General features: G+C 51.1%; 1 protein-coding gene across 2 annotated transcripts in view; it reads left to right on the top strand.

The window, feature by feature from the left end:
• CPNE2 (copine 2) overlaps positions 1 to 23,811 on the top strand; it is a 183,781-nt gene that overhangs the window by 135,962 nt on the left and 24,008 nt on the right. For both annotated transcript variants that reach the window (XM_024213992.3, XM_024213991.3), the window contains exons 13-14: positions 9,087 to 9,138; positions 14,848 to 14,981. In XM_024213992.3, coding sequence (XP_024069760.1) covers positions 9,087 to 9,138; positions 14,848 to 14,981 — 186 coding nt within the window. The remainder of the gene's footprint in view (positions 1 to 9,086; positions 9,139 to 14,847; positions 14,982 to 23,811) is intronic.

Below are 23,811 nucleotides of genomic sequence, written 5' to 3'. Positions count from 1 at the left end.
TGTATAGTCCAGTGGCCCATTCCTGCCAGCAGTAATTCCTCCACAGGGTGCCATAGAAGTCACTAGGAGTCATGGTTTGTAGGCCCACTGAGGCAGAGTTGTCATGGCTTCGTGGTAAGCGCACCGGACTGGGACTCGGGAAAAGAAGGGGTTCTGTTCCTGGCTCTGCCACTGGTGTGCAGTGTGACCTTGAGCAAGTCACTTCACCCTGCCTGTACCTCTATTTCCCCTCCTACACTTGTCTGTTTAGATTGGAAACTCTTCAGGGCAATGAAGGTCTCTTATGATGTATTTGTACAGTACCTAGTGCAATAAGGTCCCAGTCTTAGGTGGGGCCTCTAGGTGCTATTATCATCCTCAATTAGACCTGGTGTCAGAGGGGCTGGTAATAGAGACCGGAGGGTGGGAGGATTGGAAGGCAAAGGTTCCACCCATGAGTTCCTGTGATGGCTGTGGCCAGTGGTGTGCATGTCCTTAGGTTATCTTATATTGTCACTTTGGCTGAAAAATAGCTTTAATTTTCAAAATGACGTTTTGCTGCTACTCTGCGCTGTGCTTTAAAACCTGTTCTGAAGTAGCCCCAGCGTTTTCATTACTAACTGGCTCCTGGAATGACACGCAGCCACTCTGTTAGCTGCTCTTTCTCCTGCGCCCAGGCTCGCTGCGCACGCTTCCTGCCCGCGTTGTTCTGCCCTAGTCCATCGGGGTTTTACACTGGGTGGGCTTTGTTCATGCAGCCTTTGGTATCTTTGGAATACTCACTTTGGGGGAGGGGAGGGTTTTTCCTAAGCAAAGGGCGTATGGGCTGAAGGGACCACAGCGCCGGCTCTGAAGATCCAAGTCTTCTGTCCCCGGATTGCAGGGAGGGTGTTGGAAGTGGAACAGCCGCCATCCTGGCAGACATACCGGGGATTGAACTGGGGACCTCAAGGCATAAACTGCAACCGCTTGAGATAAGGAGCCAGGCTCTGTAGCTGAGGGCTGTACCAGGCTCCCACCTAGAGTGACCAGACAGCAAGTGTGAAAAATCAGGACAGGGAGTGGGGGGTAATAGGAGCCTATATAAGAAAAAGACCCAAAAATCGGGACTGTCCCTATAAAATCGGGACATCTGGTCACTCTACTCCCACCCTCGGGGCACTGGGCACAGCGGGATACATAACACCTTGACCAGTGGATTGCACCATTTCCCCCCACACTGGTGGGACAAAGTGCCCCAGGGCTGCCCACCTCTAAGGGTGATAGGTAGGGCCCTACCAGATTCACGGTCCATTATGGTCAATTTCATGGCCATAGGATTTGAAAATAGGTAAATTTCACAATTTCAGATGTTTAAATCTGAAATTTCAAGGTGTTGTAACCATGGGGGTCCCAACCCAAAACGGGATGGGGGGGGGGTTGCAAACCTGTTGTAGGGGGGTCATGGGATTGCCACCCTCACTTCTGTGCTGCCTTCAGGGCCAGACTCTGATGGCAGCAACCGCAGAGCTCCCTGCAGCTGCAGGTTCCCAGAGGTGGAGGTGGGTCTGATCTCCACACACCCCGCCCCCCCAGAGCAGCTGTGCAGGAGATGGACAAGTCCTGTCCCTCCCCTGCCCAGCTGGAGCTAGGAACCCCCTTTGCTGGGACGCCCCTAGGAACAAGGAGACATTGGCTTTCACGGGGAAGGGTTTATTTCACAGCCCGTGACACCTTTTTCACAGCCGTGAAATTGGTAGGACCCTAGTGATAGGGTAATTCTGCCCATTCAGTCCCTAGCCTCTCCTCTGAGTGTCAGCGAGGGGGCAGTTCTGATGGTTCTACAGCATGGACAGGTGTCTACTAGGACCTAGAGTGAGACCATTAACCCTTTTGCCATACGCCATCAAACAGCCATCAGTGGGCCACTTGGGGGGTCGTCTACACTGGCCCGTGCCAGCTGACTCAGGTTCCTGGGGCTCAGGCAAAGGGGTGTTTAATTGCAGTGTAGATATTCGGGCTCGGGCCCAGGCTCTAGGACCTCGCAAGGAGGGTCTCAGGGCTCGGGGTGCAGCCTGGACATCTACACCACAATTAAACAGCCCCTTAGCCTGGGCCCGCTGGCACAGGCCAGCCACGGGGGTCTAATTAGAGTGTAGACATTCCCTTAAGGTCAGTACCCATGTGGGCTGGACCTGAACCTGTGGGCTAAAGGTGAACTGCTCTGTAGCCCATTGGCCAAGCCCTTGGAGCATTTTCTCCCTTATGCTTTTTTCAGTATGGGATTACCTAGGGAGGTGGTGGAATCTCCATCCTTAGAGGTTTTTAAAGTCAGGCTTGACAAAGCCCTGGCTGGGATGATTTAGTTGGGGATTGGTCCTGCTTTGAGCAGGGGGTGGGACTAGATGACCTCCTGAGGTCCCTTCCAACCCCGATATTCTATGATTCTATGAACTTGATGCAGTTTTTCTGCTGTTGATTATTCAGCCACAAAGTCCCATGGAGATAAAATGGTTGGTTGCATCAGTGACTTATAGTTACTTACAAAAATACACCTACCGTGTTCTCTAGGCGCATGTACGAAAAAATACTGCCACACCATACGCCCATCACAAGAAACTCAGGGCACTTTCCTTTCAAATCATCCCCTCTGGAAAAAAGCCTGAGTACCATTGAGAGGCCTTGCAACTTGCCCCAAATGGCCTTGTCTTCCCTAGGGGAAAAAAAGAGTGTTTGTAGTGTGTTAGATACTGTGCTGAAATGCTAGTGTGGACAAGGCTGTTGGAGTTCTAACCCCGGTTAGCTGGTCGAGGACCCTCTACGACACACTAGCCTTTCAGCACCATGTCTAAACGTGTTTTCCCTAGCATAGACGAGGCCGATGTCAGTCAGCGCAGGGTGGGGGCTGAAGGGAGAAGCAAATTCCAGTGTGAAGGGAACCTCACTGGGCATGTCTACACTACAAAATTAAGTCGACTTAAGTCATTAAAGCGATGCTTCATGTCCACACTGGGCCACTTCTGTGGGCGATGCGTGTCCTCACCAGGAGCGCTTCCGCCGATTTAACTGTGTGGGGCATGGTGGGGTATTGACAGATGGAGGCCCCCCTCCCCCCCCCCATCCTGCCCTGCCCTAGGGTTGAGACCTGGAGCCATTTGCCCCATATAAGTCAGTTGCTACAGCCACCCTCTCCCCCACCAAAATCAGTTCGTACCCTCCTTCCCTTGGTGTGGACCCTGCTGCTGTCCTGATCCTAGTGCTCTGCTGCAGGAAGCCCGTAGTCAGCACGGGGTGTAGCTGTGAACGGGCGATGTCAGTAACGCAGTGTCTACACAGACACGGCATCACCCGAACTACATTGACCTAAGCGCTGTGCCTCTCATGAGGTGGAGTTATTAAGTCGATGTAGTGGGCGACTTACATTGGTGGGAGCTACATTTTAATGTGGACGCTTACAGAGTTACCTAACTCTGTAGTGTAGACCAGGCCATTGCTAGACTCCGTTCCCCTTCCCTCCCTGCCCCCTCCAGCCATACAGCTAAAGCACCTCAGCTGAGATGCACAGGGCCCCAACCATGAACAGCTTATGGAGCAACATCAACAGCAGGTGTTCAATCTGACAACAAATGGGTAGCTTGTGCTATGGAGAGCCTCAGGGTGCCCTGCTCCATGCACGCTCTGGCTGGCTTCTGCTCTAGCTAAAGTTACCAAATAATCTTCAGCTGCAAAACTGGGATCTGCCGTTCTCCACTGGTGCAGCTCCTCCAGGAAGGACAGTGGTGGGAGTGGCAGGGTAGGCAGGGCGGAGGTGTGCTGTCCGACATTGGTCCGTTGCCAGTGGAGCCGAGAGAGGAAGGCGTGGTAACGAAACGCTCTCCGAAGAATGGTTTGGGTATGTCGCTGGAAGTGTTTGAGTGACTTGACGTTGACTGACCATATGCTCCAGCCTTCTTTGTCTCTTCTTTCTCCGTCACCTCTCTGTGTGAGGTTTTTAACCACGCTGGGTCTGATTCTGTGGTCTGCATGCAGGCAGACTGCCATTTGACTGCCTGAAGATCAGGCTCCCAGTGTATACCTTGGAGATGATTCATCTTCCTCTAACCAGTACATGTCACTGTCTGTCATGTCACCAGTTTCAATGGGACAAATCTCCGTAAACAACTTGCAGTGAATAATTCTCCCACCGGTTGTTATGACTGACAGAAACCAGAAATTGCAAACATAATGGGACTGAAGAGAACATGGAAGCTGCAGATGCATCATGTGCTGGTTTCTCTCTGAATATTGCCACGCTGCTCAAACTGCTGAGATGTAATCTGGGCAGGGGCCGAGTCTTCACAGCTGCTTGTAAAACCCCCAGCCCAGCACTGGCACTGTCTTAATAATCATTTCACATTCCGGATTCCATTCCTGTTCACATTCAGAAGGGAGAATGCCAGAAGATCAAGCCTTTAATGAATATATGGAAATGAAGGGCCTTTAATTCCCACTGACTCCACGTAAAACTGTGGCCATGTTGATAATGATGCTCTGGGTGGCGAACCCTGGACCGTTGACACCAGAAAATAGACCACTCAGGCCCGATCTGCAGCCTTTGTGCTATTTTATTGCTGGGTCTTTGCACCCAGCTCTGGCAAATAAGCCTTATTCCTCTCTTCCAGCGCTCCTTGCTTATTTCAGTCTTGGGTCTGTAGCCCTCTGCCAGTTCAGATGTGGACTCCCACATGTAACTTGCTCTTCTAGTCCTGGGTCCTCAGCACTGCCCGGATTTTCCTGATATTCAAAACCAAAATGGCCATTACTCACTGAGACCACGGTCTTGTTTTAAGACAGGTTCTTTAATAGGAGTTCCACCCCCTCAACTGTCACTCTGTTAATTTCTAAATAAGACCCCTCCCATGTGTAATAAAATGTACATGCAGCAGGTTAAAACTTGACCACAGAGGAGTGTGGCTCTCGTAGTGTGAGGACCAGAATAGAAATGGGGAGGATCATTAAAGATAAGAGTCATATAAATCATGCTTTGTTCCCGTGATGCGCTTGTTGCCATGGCGCTGCCAAATGCTCTCAAAGAACCGATATGAATACAATATTTTGCACACAAATGGAAATGTCAAAGAACATCTTGAAATTCTAGCGTCTCCAGAAGGAGAACCTCAAGCCGTCTCGCTGTCGGAGATGGGAGAAGGAAGCAGATGGGTTTAGACTTCAGTGGGAAGACACAGAGGGTATATGGCATTGGATGGATTTTTGCTCAAAATCCCATCCCCCAACCCCATGCCGCTTAATGCCTGGCGTGAGATCTGGGTTCACGGGTAGACTCTGGAATCCAACCTGATTTAATTTCTGAGCTGGTAAATGAAGGCTCCCAAAGCAAATGTTGTTGTTTGTTTTATTATTCTTTCTATTACGGTAGCACCGAGGGCCTCCATCAGAGTTGGCGGCTTTGTACTAATAGACGGTGCCTTAAAAAGCAGTGTACCTAGACCAGACGACAGAAGTATGATCCCCATTTTACAGATAGGGAAACTGAGACCCTGAGACCAGGGACCTGCCCAAGGTCCCAGTCTGTAGTTGAGCTAGAAATCGAACCTAGGTCTCCTGAGTCCCAGTCCTGGGCCTTATCCACCGGCCATCTTTCCTGGCTGTGTTCCTCTGTCTGCTCTAAAAGCAGCACTCATAGGCACCATCTGGCTGAAGACAGTGCTTTTGCTGGAGATATCCTGAATTAACTAGAATGTCCGCGCCCACCTTTAGCCATGAGTTGTGAGAAGGAGGGTTTCTAGTCGAGTTGGGAGGGAGGGGGTTATAGGAGCACCTTGACTTCTTCTCTTCCAACCCTGCTGCCGGCTGAGCCAACCCAGTGGTTTGGGAGCAATGCCCTGTGCAGCTCGCTAGGAGAGACCGGTTCCATTTCTGAGCGTACTCCTCATCTGGGAGAGCTGCAGCATACGGAGGGGGGTTGGGGGGGGGGGTTCTAACCAGCTGAGGCGTCTGAGCCAAAGCCCATTGAGGTCAATGGGATGCTTTCCACTCACTTCAACCGGCACTGAATGTGCCCTAAGGAACTGTTGTTGATTGGCTCTGCAAAGGGCTGTGCCATCCGTTCTCCTCAGCTGGGAAGCCTGACGGCCTTAAAGATAGGAGGGGGGTTACACTGGGAAATATCAGGGGGCTGGAGAAGCAGAAAGGGTCTTGAGTGCCCAATGCTGCCATTGTAACGTTGTCACCTTGCAGTCTGCTCTCTGGTACACAGGCCTGGTGTGTAATGTCTGCGGAACGCTGCCAGCCAAGGGAACGCTGCATTACAGAGCCCAGTCACTGAAGATTTGGCACATGCTTCGGTCATCAGGTCAGGGCTTGTGCATATGAATGGCAGCGTTATTGATTGCCCTAAACCAGCGTGAAGAGCCCCAGAGAGGCAATGGTAACGTTACCTGGCACAACGGCTAATCGGCTTTAAACGCAGAAAAGAGTTTTAGGCGTTTTTTCCACTGACTCTTGTCTTATTCTCTAGATAGCATGTATTTTAAGTGGAGATGGGGGACATGCTGAAGCAGAGAGATCTGTATTTCCCTGGCAGTCTGGAAGGTTTTTGTGTCGTATACAGGGATAGTTAACGCTAACTTCCCTTGAAACCTGAGGTTCATTTCACTAGCTTTATTAATATTCGTGGACTGCAGCATCCTCTGTCTGAGGATATCAAGGCGCTTTGCATACATTAATTAACCCTCAAAACCCGTAAGAGATGGGGGATTTATTATCCCCAATGTCACTGGCAAACTGAGGCTGCATCTTCACATTTGGGCACCTGAGATTAGTGGCCTAAATAACCGGCCTAATTGTCAGCAGTGTTGAAAAAGGGAGTTGGGGATGCTTAGCACTTCTGCTAGTCAGACTAGTTATTTAGGTGCCTAAATTATCAGTTTAAGTGCCTACATTTACTCCTCTGAGTTTGACAGTTAAGCCCTAAGTGAATTGCTCACCCACAGCAAATCACTGGCAGAGCTCGTTACGAGAACCCGAGTTGTAGCCCACCCCTTGTGCTTGAACCAACGCATCACACTCTCTGGTAGCAGAGTTAGGCGAAAGAAAGCAGCATGCCCTGCTCAGGGGGTGGGGCACAGCTCCCAGCATGACTTATGAGGAGAGGCTGAGGGAACTGGGATTGTTTAATCTGCAGAAGAGAAGAATGAGGGGGGATTTGATAGCTGCTTTCAACTACCTGAAAGGGGGTTCCAGAGCAGATGGATCTAGACTGTTCTCAGTGGTGGCAGATGACAGAACAAGGAGCAATGGTCTCAAGTTGCAGTGGGCGAGGTTTAGGTTGGATATTAGGAAAAACTTTTTCACTAGGAGGGTGGTGAAGCACTGGAATGGGTTACCTAGGGAGGTGGTGGAATCTCCTTCCTTAGAGGTTTTTAAGGTCAGGCTTGACAAAGCCCTGGCTGGGATGATTTAGTTGGGGATTGGTCCTGCTTTGAGCAGGGGGTGGGACTAGATGACCTCCTGAGGTCCCTTCCAACCCTGATAGTCTATGATTAAAGTGGTGCATCTCCCTGTTGCTGATCTGTCTAGTCTGAGATTCTCTGTCGTGCCAGTATCCACAGTCTCCAATCTGCATAGCGAGATCGCTAGTGGGTCTCAAGGAGTCATTCCTCTCTTCTAATTTCTTTAGGCCTTGTCAGAGAACAGTACATGCTGATTAGTTCAAAGCATCTGCTACTGCAGGGGTTCCCAGCCTCTTTCATAGCCTCGCTTCCCACTCAGTCCCTCACCCCTGGTCTTTCCCTGCTGGGCCTTAGACTCCTTTGCACCGATCACCAGGGCATTTCAGTGGCGTTGTTCCAAGAAACGGTGCAGTGGTTTCTGGCCATCACCAGTCCAGAGCTGCTGAGCAAATCTTCTACACTGGAATGGCAGAGATGTGCACTGAGACCTGGCTCAGGCTGCGTTTCATCGACTGTTCTTATCACTCGTGCTCTCACTTACGCTTGTGCACTCCCCCGGGAGCCCGACGGGTAGAGCACTTCCTGAGTCATTCATTCATATGGCATGAGCAGAAATTATTAGGAGCAATAAAAGCAAGCGCCTCTTAATGTAATTGATGCTGGGAGTAGCTTCCTGAGGAGAGCTTTGCAATTAGCATTGCTATTAATTTTGCAAATGGCCGGGCTGAGCTGACACGTAACTGATAGGAAATGCCAGGCACTCTTCAGTTGCCAGCGTCCCAAGGAATCCCCTTTCGGAAGCATCTCCCCATTTCCGGAGAGGCGGAGAACTCCTCCCGTATGGTGTCAGTTGCCTGAAGACCTTGAGTGTCTCTTGCTACTGCCTAGGAAGGTGGGCATTTTCCTTGACGGTTGGGAAAGCCAGTCCAAGCAATTCCAGAGGGTTACCGCTGTCACCTGCTCTGCAGTGCCAGCTTGCAAAGGGATGGGGAACAAGGACTGTGTCTACAACTAGGACTGTGTGTCATGTGGTTAACGTCATTTGAGCCTTTTGTGACCTTACATGGAATTAATGTCACTTCTTCTAGCGAGTGTGATTCTTGGTGGGGTATGTGAGAGATGTGCCAGCCGATTGGCCCCGTCTCCGCGGCTCTGCCCACATCCTCAAAGGTATGTAGGTGTCTAGCTCCCACTGAGATCAATAGGAGCTAGGCGCCTAAATACCTTTTGAGGATCTGGGCCCTTCTCCCTGTGCTCTTCCTCCAGGTAGGCAAAGGGAAGCAACATGGACAAACCCAGTTTCTTACTGTTCACTAAGGAATTAGTGATGGGAATCCCAATTTCACAGGAAGCTGAGTGGAGATTTAATCAAAAGGCTTTAAGGCAAAAGGAACTATCCCAGCCCCCCAAAGCTACTGAAGTCTGAGTGGGTTAATTTTCACTTTTCGTATGCTTGGCATAGCTGGGGGCATAGGAAATGTTGCAGACCCAGCATGGGGAATTAATAAATCGGTGGCACTGCCAAAACAAAGCAAGACTCCCTTTGGGGAGTGCAGGGGAGTTCTGCCCATCAGACCCAAAAACCGCCTTATGTTCTTTTGCCAAGCCTATTGCCAGAAACCCTACTCCGTGCTTAGCTCCCATGTCAATTTGGGTTGTTGTTTTTTTTCCCTCCAGGTATCTCACGAATTTGCCATTAACTTCAACCCCACCAACCCATTCTGTTCTGGTAAGTACATACATGGGCCCAGACCTTTCTGACTTGGGGACCTGTATTTGCTGACTGCTAGGACTTGTTACCTCCCTGTGGTGTCTTCCAAAGACCCGTGTCTTCCAAAGAGCAGTGTAGCAGGTCCTAACTAAGTCTTCAGAAGAACCTGTGTTCGAGCAGTGCAGCGTCCTGGAGGCTCATAGGACAAAGAGCACTGCGTGCCTCCTGTACTTTTACAAGTCCTCTTGAAGTTGAAATTTGGTTACAGTGACTTTCACAGATCCCATGATAGATTTAAAGCCAGAAGGGACCATTATGATCATCTGGTCTGACCTCCTGCATAACACAGGTCTTAGCAAGAACTAGGACAATCTCAGGTGAGCTGTCTCAGCCCCTTGTACTTGCTGAGAACACCTCTAGTATTTGTGCTGTACCTACTTCACTAGGTCACTATCCGATTGTCCTGATTTTCAGAGAGCTTTCTATGTTACTGTTCTTTATGTGTTTTACGGTAGCATTCACAGACCAGGGGCCCAATGTCCTAGGCACTTGTACCAACTTATGGAGTTTGCCATCTAAATAATATAAACCAAGGGCAGGTCTACACTTAAAACGCTGTGTCGGCACAACTGCAGTACTTATGTGAAGATGCTCTTACCCTGATGAGAGAGCTTCTCCCGACAGCGTAATTAATCGACCTCCCCAAGAGGTGGTAGCTATGTCAACGGGAGAAGCTCTTCCATCAGTGTAGCGCTGTATATATGGGGGGTTAGGTCGGTGTAACTACGTCGCTCACGGGTGTGGATTTTTCACACCCCTGCGCGATGTTGTTATACTGATACAGATCTGCAGTGTAGACCTGGTCTACTAAATTGGATTAAAGTAATCTAATATCCAGGTTCCACTTAACCCTTTATGGGGTTAGCCCGTGTGTCTCCACAGTGCACTTGCTCAGCTTTGTAATCATGGATCAGTATTACTCCTGTTGTTACAGAGGGGGGAAACCGAGGCAAAGAGAGGCAAAGTGACTTGGCCCACGGTCACCTGGAACTAGAACTCTGTCTCCTACAGGCGGGCAGACTGGCAGGGGTGGGAGGATGGAGATAACGACCTGACAAGACAGATAGTCCTAATTCTGCTGGCTAAAGAGAGGAAAGATGGTCCAATGATTAGGGCACCAGTCTGGCACTCATGAGACCCAGGTTCAATTCCTGGGTCTGCCACAGACTGCCCTGGGCAAGTCACTTAATCTTTCTGTTCCCTCAGTTTCCCATCTGATAACAGCACTGCGCTACCTCCTGGGGATAAATAATGAGACTGTAGTGCTCAGATGTTCTGGTAATGGGGGACAGATAAGTACCTTCAACAGATGTTGCTGGACAGTGACATTAATAATTGTAACTCTGCAGAACCACAGTGCTAGTGTCCTCCATAAACCTCTTGTGCTACTGTAGCCTTTTATCAGACTGTTAACCCAGTACTAAGCGTTTAGATTAAATAGGAATACACTTCTCCGATTGGTAAACAGAGCAATGCAAGATACTATGCACTATTTGCATGTCTGTGCATATGCATAGAATAATGGTGGAAATACTATTTGACACACATGCTTGGGTGGCACCAGTCCTTATTACCTCTTGGTAATAACATAATAAATCTTAGGTTGCCACATCATGCCCTATCTTCTATTCATGATAAATTGCCTTCAATCAAAAGGGGGGGGGGGAGGAAATTCCCTGGAAACGGGGCATCTGAAGAGAGCACAGATCCGATTGGGCATGGGTGGTGGTGATTGCATTGTTCTGGAGTTCCATTCACAGATGAACGTTCCTCTCTGCAAGAAAAAGCTGGCTGGGAATGTTTCAGCAGAAACCATGAAATAGTTTAAATTGTCATCAGTAGGCTTCAGATTCAACACCCATCTGAGAGGAATCTCTGGATCTAACATCCTTGCTACACTCCGGGCTATATGTACAGACTCGGACAGCACTGCATTGGGTCATGTTCAGACTAGGGTTACCATATTTTAAAAAAACAAAAAGAGGACACCCCACCGTGTCCCGGCCCCGCCCCAACTCCGCCCCCAGCCCCGCCCCAACTCCCCCCCAACTCCGCCCCTTCCCCGCCCCGGACCCACCCCAACTCCGTCCCTTCCCCAAAGTCCCTGCCCCAACTCCGCCCCCTCCCCTGAACGCTCCGCCCCCTGCTCCTCCCCCTCCCCTGCTTCCAGCGAATCAAATGTTCGCGGGAAGCCTGAAACAGGCAGGCAGCAGGTAAGCTGGGGCGGGGGGCGGGGGGGGGCGCGAGGAGACGCGGCCCAGTCCGGCCCCCCCCAGCCGAGCAGCTCTGGCCCCGGTGTCTCGGGCCCGGCTCGGCTCGGGCCCTGGGGCACCGGCCCCGGTTCCGGCCGAGCGGCTCCAGCCCACCCCGGCCCCGGCGACTCCAGCTCGGCTCAGGCCCTGGGGCACCAGCCCCGACCGACTGGCGCCGGCCGGCGGCCGAGCACCCCCAATCCTGGTCCCAGCAGCTCCGGCCCAGCTCGGTTCGGGCCCTGGTTCCGGCCGAGCAGCTCCGGCCTGGCCCCGGCCGAGCGGCGCCGGCCGAGCACCCCCAGCCCTGGTCCCAGTGGCTCCGGCCCGGCTCGGGCCCCGGTTCCGGCCAACCAGCTTCCGCCCGGCCCTGGCCGAGTGGCACCGGCCGGCGGCCGAGCACCACCAGCCCCAGCGGCTCCGGCTCCGGCTCCGGCCCCAGCGGCTCCAGCCTGGATCCAAGCCCCACGACCCCTCCCTATTTTCCCAGACATGCCCGGCTTTTTGGAATTTCCTCCCTGACGGGGATTTGAGGACCAAAAAGCCGGACATGTCCGGGAAAATCCAGACGTATGGTAACCCTAGTTCAGACAGTTCTCTTTCTATTCGGAAGTGGATATCAAACTCATTCTGTGGAAAGAGCCAAATTATGTCAAATTATGCCGTTATACTACCCTTGAAGCACAGCGGAGTTAACAATGGGATGCTTTCACAAATATCAAAGGAAAGAATATGATGCTAAACCTTTCATTCGTAAAATGAGAGAAAATAACACCGGGCCTCTTAGAACCACTGCTGTATTTCTGCTCTTTGTTTGGTCATTTTTGCATGGAATCACAGTAATTCTGTGCATAAATTAGGTGCACAATTGAATACCAAAGGTTTATATTTTAAAAAGGGGGTTAGTGTCACCATTAGGGTTAAGTGTTAACACCTCCACTGAAATGAACGGGGCAGTTCAGACCTCTCAGAGCTATCATTGCAGTCTCAGGCAGGTACCACAGCATCCATTCTGCTCTGTGCTCACTTGGAAGGTTTTCTTGGCAGTCATAGCAACATACTTGGTAAATTGGAAGCTTGCCGAAACATACTTCAAACTGCAGAGGGCTCGGGGGTCTCCCCCCACTGTATTACAGGTGGGATTTTCAAGAGCGTCTAAGTGACTGAGGAGCACAAGTCCCATTGACTTTCATGAGAGTTGAGCTCCCGAGTCACTTAGGCACTGTTGAAAATCCCATCCTAAAATAGACACTTAGACCCAGATCCTGCAACTTCTTGCATGCAGGCAGATTGCTGTGCTTAAAGGGGAGCCCTGTCAACTCCAATAATTCTCCAGGCAAGGCCCAGCAGCCCTCATGCACGCAGGTGGTTGCAGATTAGGGGTCTTACTGGTAGCTGAAATTATGCATACGGCAGCTGGGCCCACCATGACTGTCCTGCAATAATTTACCACTTGGAATCAGCTATATTCAAACATAAGAACAGCCCTACTGGGTCAGACCAAAGGTCCATCTAGCCCAGTCTCCTGTCTTCCAACAGCGGCCAAGGCCAGGTGCCCCAGAGGGAATGAACAGAACAGGTAATCACCAAGTGATCCAACCTACCCACCCCCACCCCCGCTGCCCCGCCCCATTCTTTGGAGCCAAAGCCTTAACCCGTCAGTAAGGGGAGAGAAAATGATTCGTTCCAGTTGTTATTTATTCTGTCTTCAAAATGTGTGAGTGAGTGTGTGTGTGTGTGTGTGTTCAGAGGCAGATAGATGTAACTTTTGCATGAGTGTACTTTAAAAGAGAGGTGAAGGGATGGAAAAGAATGGAGCTGAGAGTTCAGGACACAGTTGGAAATTGAACCTCTCAGTGCGGCCACATTCACGTCTTGCATCTGTGCAAAGACTTTGGCGGAGGCTGGTCTCCTAGGTGATCAGAGCACAGATGACCCTCGAGGGAATCGGTGTCACGCTGTTCCGGTCAGGCTGGAAGGTGGTGCCATCAGCTAGTGGTCTGAAGCTGCAGGCATGAAATAGCCTGTGTGTTTCCTTTTAGTGTGTCTTTACTCCTAGTTATTTCCATTTGAGCAATATAACAGTCGCTTGTCCAAGCGGCTTGGATTCCTGCTTCCCGCCCAGCCACAGAGTTGGGCGTCACACGTTAGCAGAGCATTGAGTTTAAAGCCACATTCTGTCCTCTGATGTGTGTGGGTGGCTACCTTTTGAAATTCCAGCTCCCTTTGCTCCCACGTTGAAGAGCAGAATTTGGCCTTGTTATTTCAGAAGTGAGGAACTTTTAAAAAAAAAAAACCTTTTTCTCGGCTAACTAAGCCAACAAGAGAGAATACAGTAACTTCAGAGCCAGCCACACCCAAGCCACTTGCATAACCCGAGCATGCAAATCTGCTGGCAAAAGTAGAAGTGCCCTGCAAGCTGGTGGGGAGAGTTCAGACAATGGACGTGGTAGGGATAGACCAATGTAATCCTTATCATATGATCACCCATGGCAAACAGTCAGTAAGGAGTCCGCTCCAGGGATGGATTCTTTCCTCGTGTAGCCTGAGCTAAGACAGTTCTGTCTCTCTCGTCTAACGTGCTGACCAGCATGTACACACCTGAGCAGGGCTATCAGTAATGAAAGCAAAAGAGCCTCCTATAACTCACAGATCAGAGCAACACTTTCAAAACTTCAGGGAAACTTTTTGGTTCAAGTTTCCAGCCAGACTGTCCCTGTGACTGTGGCTTCTCTCCACCGCTTTCCCTGCTTTATGGCTGTCTCAGTTCCTTCTTCGGCATGGTGAGATTCTTTCAGGGCATTTATTTGTGCTCCTGGTCAGGCAGATTCTTCACGTGGCTTGGTATATTTCCAAAAAAACAAAAGGAAGCCCTATCTGAATTCAGGCATTAGAAGCGCTCTCTCTTAACCACAAGGGCTCAGGTGTCTGCTGGAAAAGGTTTGTTAACACCAAAGACATTTGAAGACTTGTTTTCTGAACTTCTGAGCAGCCACAATTCCAGAGGAAGTCAGCAGGTGGTTTCAAGAAACTCTGGTGTTAGACTGTGGCTGTATGGCCCAGTGGTTAGGGCACTGGACTAGAACCCAGGAGACCTAGTGTCTTCTCCTGATTCGGCCACTGACCTCGAATAACTTCACCTCTCTGTGTCTGTTTCCCTTACCACTTGTTACCTGTCTGTTTGAATGGTAGGGTATAGCACTGTTTGTATGGTCTCTCGGAGAAGTGGGCTCAGATCTCTGGTGGGGCTACAAGATGCTACTGTAAGATAAGTAGCAAAGTGAAATTTAGCTTCAGCGATCTCAAGCTTCTGCCCATTGTATCTGAAATCCATTTTGATGTGTACGCAGAAGGTTACTGCAAGGAGCCGGCTCGGAGGCTGTCTAGTTAATGTCTGGTTTGTCTGGTTCTCTTTAAGGAGTGGAAGGCATTGTCCAAGCATACTCAGCCTGTCTGCCTCACATACGCTTCTACGGACCAACCAACTTCTCTCCCATTGTCAATCACGTGGCTCGGTTTGCTGCCCAGGCTACGCAGCAGGAGTTTGCAGCAGTAAGTTAACCAGTGTCTGTCCTTTTATCTGTATCCCTGCCTTGGCTTGGAATTTCAAAGCAAGACTCATTAAGCTTACCATCTTGTTATCTCCTAGAGGGCACAGGATCATAGAAGTGCAAGATAAAAAAGACCTATTAGATAACTTAATCCATCCCCTGCATACACAGGCTGTGGTCCCTTGGTAGCGGATGTATCGATGTCAGTGATACATCCCGTGTTTGATCTTAGCTAACAGGCCAGTAACTAGCTCTGTTTAAAAGCTGATGGGATGTCTCACCGTTAAAGGCATGGAACAGCTATATCTAGGGAAGAAGTAATTTCAGGTATGTTTAAACATTGTTGATTTTAGTAAGACCCGCTGCTGTAGGCTCATGTCAAAGGCAGATACAATGATACAATGACAAAGGCAAGATACAATGGAATTCGGAGACTACTAGGAGTTTGAGGTTCTGTTCAGGGACTTGTAGCCTCTGTTACTGCAACAGTTGAGCATCTTGTAGGCACCACGGAATTAACCTCTATGCCCCTGGGTGGTAAGGAAGTGTTGTTCTCTCCATAATACAGATGGGGAACTGAGGCACAAGGACATTAAGCAACTCACCCAAACACACAGGAAATCAGTGGCAAAGCCAAGAATTGAACACAGAATTGAACTCCCGAGCCCCAGTTTAGTAACTCAGGGACCATCCGTCTTCCTCTTGTGCCGTGTGTGTTTTCAGGCGAGTGAAGAGATGCAGTTTACCCTAGGTACTTATCTCACTATCGTAATGCCTGAGAACCTCTCAACACCCCTGTGAGGCAGGGCAGTGCTTTTTGTTCCCATTGCCAGACGGGGAACTGAGACACAGAGAGGCCAAGTGTCTCAGCCAAGGTCTGTACCAGAGCAGGGAACTCCGCTTGAGTCTCCCAAATCCCAAGCTGGCACTGCAACCACTGGACCAGGCATCTGATTGACTTCTTTTTCCAGTGCCCATAACACACTGGCAAACAAATGTATGATTTAGTTATTGACATAATACAGTTTGAGTCATTTCCTAGGTTAAACTCCGTGGGCGAGGTTTGGAAAAGCATTTAGTGTCGGTGTTAATTTTGCTCCCGTTAAAAGTTAGTGGGAGTCAATGGGAAATGTGTTAATAGTGACAGCTTACGGACAATGAATATGTATTGCCCACGGATAGGATAGACTGTAAGAATGATTCATCTAAAATAAGGAACTCTACTTTTTCCCCGTGCCCCTCATTTTAATAGGTGTCATTCAAACACAAGCGCTCCGGTAGCACTGTGATGAGCATAATAGGCAGGAGAGGAGGAGACGATTGGTCCGTGGAATAGAATGCAGGGTGGGAGGGCTAATGCTGTTTAATACAGAGCCCGTCTTTCCAGGTGTAGAACATCAAGGGGTAGCCATGTTAGTCTGTATCCACAAAAACAACAAGGGGAGTCTGGTGGCACCTTGAGGTTTTTTACCCACAAAAGCTTATGCCCAAATAAATCTGTTAGTCTTTAAGGTGCCACCGGACTCCTTGTCGTTCAGGTGTAGAACAGTGTTTCGTGTCTGGAAGCTGGGCTCTCGGGCTCCTGTGTTTTGTTCAGTGGTTTTGGAAACAAAAGCGCTTTGTATGCTGTGGTCAAACAGGCAGCACTGCAGCTTACCCAGGAAGAATGAGTTAAGCGATGGACCACCTGGGTTCTTATGAAAAGGGGGGGTGAGGCAGCCTGGCACGGGGTAAGTCCATCAGCTTTCTGCCTTTGGAGCTAATGGGTTCAGTTCCCGGTGGGGGCACAAAGTGATAGTAGTCTGGATCCCCTCCATAATGGGTGGCTGGCCCCACTACAGATTGCCCCACGGCGCTGCGTAGCAGTCTGTGCTTCAGGAGAGCCCCCGGGACTGCAGAGCCAGGCTTGCAGTAAGTCAGAACCAGGGTGTGTTACTGTGAGGGAGTGGGCTGGAGGACAGGACCAAGGTGCTGTGGCAGCACTATGAGAAACCTGTACAATAGCTACCCGAGTACGGGCCTGGGCCTGCGAGAGGCCAACGACCGGCGACTCTCATTGGCTTTAACAGGAAGGGCCAGTGCTCACTGCTGATCTGGCTCAGGCACTGGCTCCAACAAGTGTCTTCAGTTGTTTGTTTTCCATGAGCTCCAAATCCTACAATGTCCTTTTGAAGCACTCTCGCTTTGCATAGAGTTGAGCTGTTTCTTTTCATGAGGCCTAGAAGGATCCCCAGTTAATTCCACACAATATGTGAGTTGTCGAGCGACACACCATTGAGAGAGATTAGTGCACGTCGTGTAGCTTTGCCACAAGCAGACTGGCAAATGGGTTGTGACTGAGGGCTCGTCTTCACCGGACGTCCTCACCATGAGTTAATGGATTGCTGCGCATTTGATCAAGGCTGCAAACATTTGTTCTTTACCCTAGGGATCAGCCACATAGGACAACCCTAGGACCCCAACTTGAGACTGGCCTCCATTAATGACATCAAGGCAAAAGCCACAGCACCTCCTCTGCACTGGGATTTTGCAGTGAGGTAGCAATCTTGATGTCTTCACTGCAGAAAAAGCCTGAGTCACAATCCGTGTCCCAGTTCCCCTTGCTCCAAGGGGTACAGGCGCCAGCTTCTAATTTTCCCCGGGGGTGCTCAGCTCCAGGTCCCGCCCCCACTCCACCCCTTCCCCTAAGCCCCCACCACCATCCTGCCTCTTCCCGCCCCCACTCCACCACCAGTCCCCCTCCACCCCTTCCCCCAAGCTCCCACCTCCACCCCGCCTCTTCCCACCCCTGTCTCACCTCTTCCCCACATCTTTCCGCCCCCTCCGCCGAGCACACTCCCTCCCCGCTCCTCCCCCTCCCCCCCATGCCTCCTGCATGCCACAAACCAGCTGTTCTGCAGCATTCAGGAGGCGCTGGGAGGGAGGGGGAGGAGTTGATTGGCAGGGACCGCCAGCGCACGGGAGTGGGGGGGAGGGAGGGGAGCTTGGCTGACGTTGGGTGCTAAGCACCCGCTAATATTTCTCCATGGGTGCTCCAGCTGGAGCCAACCACGCCACCGCGCAGCACGGAGCACCGGGTCAGGCCGGGCTGCGCTGCCCAGACACCCAGAGCATTGCGCCGGCAAAGCAGCGAGCTGAGGCTTCGGGGAAGGGGGAATAGCAGGGGAGGGGCCAGGGGCTAGCCTCCCAGGCCAGGAGCTCAGGGGCCGGGCAGGAGGGTCCCGAGGGACGGATGTGGGTCTATAGGCTATATCTACGGTACGGGGTTAATCGGCATAGCTACAGCACCATACCTATAGTCCCCAGAGTGTAGACATGACGTAAACTTCCTTTCCAGCCATGTAGAATTTAAGCTGACTTGTGAAATGGGGAATAAAAGATACGTTATTAATTGTACAGAAGGCCTGCAAGGTGTCTTCTGTTGCTTTTAAAACAAAAATGTCTCCTGCTTCTGTCTTACACTGGTCTTACCTATCCTGTCCTGTAGATGACTGGAGTACTAGTAAGATCATGATGTAACAATTGGAACCTGAGCAATTGGACAGAGAAGAAATTCTTATTCAGATGGGTTTTTAAACTCTTTGGTTTATTTAACTCCAACACACAACTAACCGTTAGGAGGAAAATCTTTGTTAAAGGGCTGGTCTACACTGAGGGGGGGGATCGATCTAAGATACGCAACTTCAGCTACGTGAATAGCGTAGCTGAAGTCGAAGTATCTTAGATCGACTTACCTGGGGTCCACACGGCGCGGGATCGACGTCCGTGGCTCCCCCGTCGACTCCGCTACCGCCACTCGCTCTGGTGGAGTTCCGGAGTCGACGGGGAGCGCGTTCGGGGATCGATATATCACGTCTTAACGAGACGCGATATATCGATCCCCGATAAATCGATCGCTACCCGCCGATATGGCGGGTAGTGAAGACGTACCCAAAGACTCAGCATCCTCACCCTTCCAGTTAAGGGCAGAGAAGGCTCCCACTCCAGTTCTCTGGGTCTTCCGGGGAAGACTTGATTTACCAAAGGTGAAAAGCAATCAACAAAGAAAACTTTAGTTTTATAACACAGTTGAGGTCTTCAGATGTCATAAAGAAGCCACAAAGAGGGAACAACCTGTTTATTTCCTTTGCAAGGAAATTCCACTTAACAGTCCACTCAATATGTACAGATCGCTGCTCAGAACCCTAACTCTGCTGATGTTGACGTGGTCTGTGATCGACCGTGAGCCTTGAGCTGAGGGACAATTTAAAAAAAAAATCCCTGTAAAGTCAGAAAAATCTTTGACATCTTTATTTTAAGTCATGTGGGCAAACTGCCGATTCTGTGCCAGCAGCCCGGTTCCAAAATGATGCTTCAAGTCACTCTGTAATCCCCGAAGTCCTGATTAATTAGCCCATCAGACTGTTTACACACACATGCCAAAAGCTGCTTGTTATCTCTAAGGATGGCCCTCGTGAATCCGCTCTGTCACGTGAGTTTCTGTCTTGTTCTGGAGAGACTGTACCAGGATGTTGGTTATGAGGCCAGCTTTTGCGGGTTACTTTCTGTTTAAGCAGGTAGGAAGGAAGGGCCGGGAGGCATGTGGTAATTTAAAGAGACTCATGCAGCTGAAATAAAATACTGGCCTAAAAGGGAGGGACTCACCGGACTGCAAGCGGATGGGTGTGAACCAGTTTCTAGTGCACTGGAATCCCACACTTGTTATCAGACTGAACTATCCTGTGCACCAAGAAGAACTTCGGAGCTCCTAGGTGCTTCAGGTCAGTCTAGTCTGATATCCCGTAGCAGTCCTGTCCCACAAGGGAAGTTGAGCCCAGCCTCATCTGATCAGCTGATGCTGTGAGGCCAGGGACCAGGTGAGGGCTGAAGATGACCCAGTCCTCGTAAGAGCAGCTAGTAGCTCAGGTGAGATGGAAATCTGCATGGGACAGGGAGGGTGCTTCAGGAGAACAGACCCAGAAAGGGGCTCGCCCCACCAGCTAGGCGAAAGACCTGGCTGGGATACCTGCTGCTGTGTAAAGCACCAGCAGAAGCTTCTGGGGAAGAGGCCTTAGGAGAGGCGAGGTAGCAGGGCCTGGTTCACCTGTTTCGATTAATGTTTTGAACTGTTTTGTTGGAGCAATAAATGCATCCCTGGGGCAAGGGACTCAACAACCTGACCCTGGTGGGAGCGTCCCTTGATGCGCTGGCTGGTGAGTGGGCCCGCCCCCTTACATAAGAGTGGGGAGACAGTGCTACACGTTGTCACTGGATATGATCCCCGCTAGAGCGCTTCCTCCTAGCTGCTCTGGGGATTAGCTCCTTCCCTGTCCAACACCTCCTTCTGCCACCCATTCAGGTGCCCGGCCACTTCTCTCATTCGCTGTTACTCAGGGTGCTCTGTCTTCAGAGCTTGGCCCTCCAGCCAGGTCAATGTGCTTTTTCGCCTTCCAGGGGTTGTTAGTCTTTCCATCCAAAATGGCTGACTTCTCCCTCACTGCCCTGACTGTGTCACTTCCCCAGTCTTTGGTAGGGGAACCCAGGCCCATCCTCTACTCTGGGTTCCAGCTCAGGGACCCTCTAATAGTGGCCGAAGTCTGCAATGTCCCACTTTGCTGTCATTTCCCTGAGCCTTTTCCTACACCACTGCTCTCAGGCTTTTGCTCCACCACCCTTCTTGATGTACCCTTCCGTCAGGGCCTGGAACCCTGGGGGTTTCTACACTCCCCCTGGGTTTCCTTCCTTCCCTGTCTAGCATCCAGAGAGTGGCTGCAGGCTCCTTCACTGCAGCCCCATTTCTGCTGCTGACTTCCTAGCTTTCTACAACATAAGGACAGCCATGTTGTAGTCAGACCAAAGGTCCATCCAGCCCCGGATACTGTCTTCCAATAGTGGCCAATGCCAGGTGCCCCAGAGGGAATGAACAGAACAGGGAATCATCAAGTGATCCATCCCCTGTCGCCCATTCCCAGCTTCTGGCAAACAGAGGCTAGGGACACCATCCCTGCCCATCCTGGCTAATAGCCATTGATGGACCGATCCTCCATGAACTTATCTAGTTCTTTTTTGAACCCTGTTATAGTCTTGACCTTCACAACATCCTCTGGCAAGGAGTTCCACAGGTTGACTGTGCATTGTGTGAAGAAATACTTCCTTTTGTTTGTTTTAAACCAGCTGTCTATTAATGTCATTTGGTGACCCCTAGTTCTCCTGTTCGAAGAAGGAGTAAATAACACTTCCTTATTTACTTTCTCCACAGCAGTCATGATTTTATAGACCTCTATCATATGCCTCCCTTGGTTGTCTCTTTTCCAAGCTGATCAGTCCCAGTCTTATTAATCTCTCCTCATATGGAAGCGGTTCCATACCCCTCATCATTTTTGTTGCCCTTTTCTGTACCTTTTCCAGTTCCAATATATCTTTAATAGCCCCACCTGTTCTTTCTCGGATTGGCTCCGTCATCAATCCAGGGTTACTTAGCCCACCTAATTCCCCTAAGCTGTAGCCTATCCACTTAATTGGCCCTTTCTCAGCTTCATTAACCCTTCCTAGGCTAGGGTGGGGGGCACACCCCATCACACCTGCGCATATCAACATGCATTAGAGCTGTCAAGCACAGGGCCTGTGGGCTGTGCTGGGACCAGCCTGTGTGGTGTGTGGATGTGGCCTGTATGACCTGCACTGTGCAGAGCCTCGGCTTTCGTTTGCAAATATCGTTTGTAGCCTTCCTGACTGCAGAATGACTTTCAAGGTGTGAAGTGAGTGTAAACCAACATCATGTCTGCTTGAGTCTGCAGACAGCCTGAAACAATGACTTGGGCGTGAGCTCGCCTGTTAATCGTCTTGGATTGTCAGCTCTAGAGTCCAATAAACGTCTTGTCAGTGCTGACTGTTCCGGGGCTGGTCACTGTAGTGGATCCGAAAAGGGGTGGGAATGGAGCCCTCGAGCGGTGGGGAGGGAGTTCCTGGCAGGGAAGGAAATGTACAGCTTGGAAAGAGAGAGGGGAAAACAGTCAGGGAGAGAAGCAAAAGGGGAGCAGATCTTCTCACCGAGTGATACCGAATGGGACGATGCGGTCCTGGATAAATAATAAATGACAACTTATTCACTACGTGAAGGCTACGTTCTCCCCTTAATCTCTGTGAAATCCTCCCCCTGACATCTGTGGGGAAGCTGCTGGGGAAGAATGAAGGCCTGAGTCTGTATTCTGGCCCACAGACTGTAATTAAACCTGGAATCTGGCCCTTGCCTCCAAATGAATTTGACACCCCCGCTTTAGAGGGAGGAAAACCCCACGGTGCTGCCAACGTTCTTACAATGCATGAGATTCTTAGGTGCCCAAAGGGAGTTGGGGGGTGAATCAGCCCATGTGTTGTGGCGTTGGAAGACTAGAGTGGTTACCACAGAGTCCCTCCCCTTACAGCCCCAGTGCTGAGGACGAGGTCCTGGGGTGCAAAGCCCCACTTGAATGCGAGGCTCCTGAAAGGACCAGGTCCAAAGCAGCTGTTTGCCTGGCTGGTACTTAGGGCCAGCTCTGAAAGCACCAGGACAGCTGTACGACATCGCACCCTGGAGCCACAAGTGTTTGGCAACTTCTGCATTAAAAGGCAGGAGTTCAGAGTTTCACCCGTATTTAACGCCCACCTGAGCTTCTCTTATCCCTGGCCAAATGTTCCCACCCCCAGACTGAGCAGAACTGATTCCAAGGCCTGGTCTAAAGTGGGGCTACTCCTGATTTCAGCATTCGGGGGCCAGCAACCGGCCTAGCCCCACAGCGAACCCCTAGTGTAGACCGAGTTAGCAGCTCTCAGCTGGTGGTTGCTTTGGTGCAGCTTCCAGGAAGGGTGAGCTTAGGCAATGCAGACTGCGGCTTTGCCCACCTCCAAGAGGGGTTTGCATTGGTGCTGTGCGCTGGTCCCCAGTGGCTGAGTCCCATCCTAGACCAGGCTGAGTTCTTTCCTGCTTACGCAGCAGGGATTACGTTTGCTACCCTAAGTGAGAGCAGGATACTGTGTTGGTGGTGACAGATCTCCCAGGTCAGAGCCCGTGGCCAGCGTGAGTGATGCTGCCTTTCTGTCTGGGCCCGTGGAAACAGCTCTGTTCCATCCTCACGGTGCCCCAGTCCCAAATGCCAACTGGCTGCATAATTATCCTGCCTCCCCCTTACCTGTCTCCAGCCATTTTTCAAGCTGTCTGCGGTGATAACTCTGCTGTTCTTCCTTTTAAACTCGGTCCCTGGGTTTCAAGCGTGTGAGAGACCAACTCGCACGTTAGCCCGTGCAGAACCGAGCGAGAGCTAGAGATGCAGCGTCTCCGAGCGGGACGCGGTGATAGCTCTGCAGTGGGCCCTCTGAACTAGGGTTACCATTCGTCCGGATTTACCCGGACATGTCCTCCTTTTTGTGCTAAAAATAGCATCCGGGGGGAATTTGTAAATCACTCAAAATGTCCGGGATTTCCCCCCTCCCCCGGCAGAGCAGAGCAGAGCGGCTGGGAGGGCTGCAGGAAAGTCACGGGCTGGACTCCGGAGCAGCTGTAGAGGAGCTCCTCCCCCCTCCCTCCCTGCATTCTGAGCCGGCAGCTCCTCCTCCCCGGCAGCGCCGCGCCCCGCTCCAGCAGCACTGTGTAGGGCCAGGGACCCTGGGGAGCGCAGCCACGTGTCCGGCTCGCACAGAGCCCAACACCCTGTTGTGAGCAGCAGGGTAAGGGGGGCAGGAGAAGGGGCAGGGAGGTTCTGGAGGGGGCAGTCAAGAAACGGGGGGGTCGGGAGTTCAGGGAGGGGCTTCTTGGGGGGAGTGGAGAAAGTTTTGGGCAGTCAGGGTACAGGTAGGGGGTAGGGTCCTGGGGGGCA

Source organism: Terrapene carolina, unplaced genomic scaffold, assembly GCF_002925995.2.
Source record: "Terrapene carolina triunguis isolate 2854851 unplaced genomic scaffold, T_m_triunguis-2.0 Scaffold130, whole genome shotgun sequence".
Lineage (NCBI taxonomy): Eukaryota > Metazoa > Chordata > Testudines > Emydidae > Terrapene > Terrapene triunguis.
The sequence above is the reverse complement of the archived record's forward strand: the minus strand, read 5'-3'. Positions and strand labels throughout refer to the sequence as shown.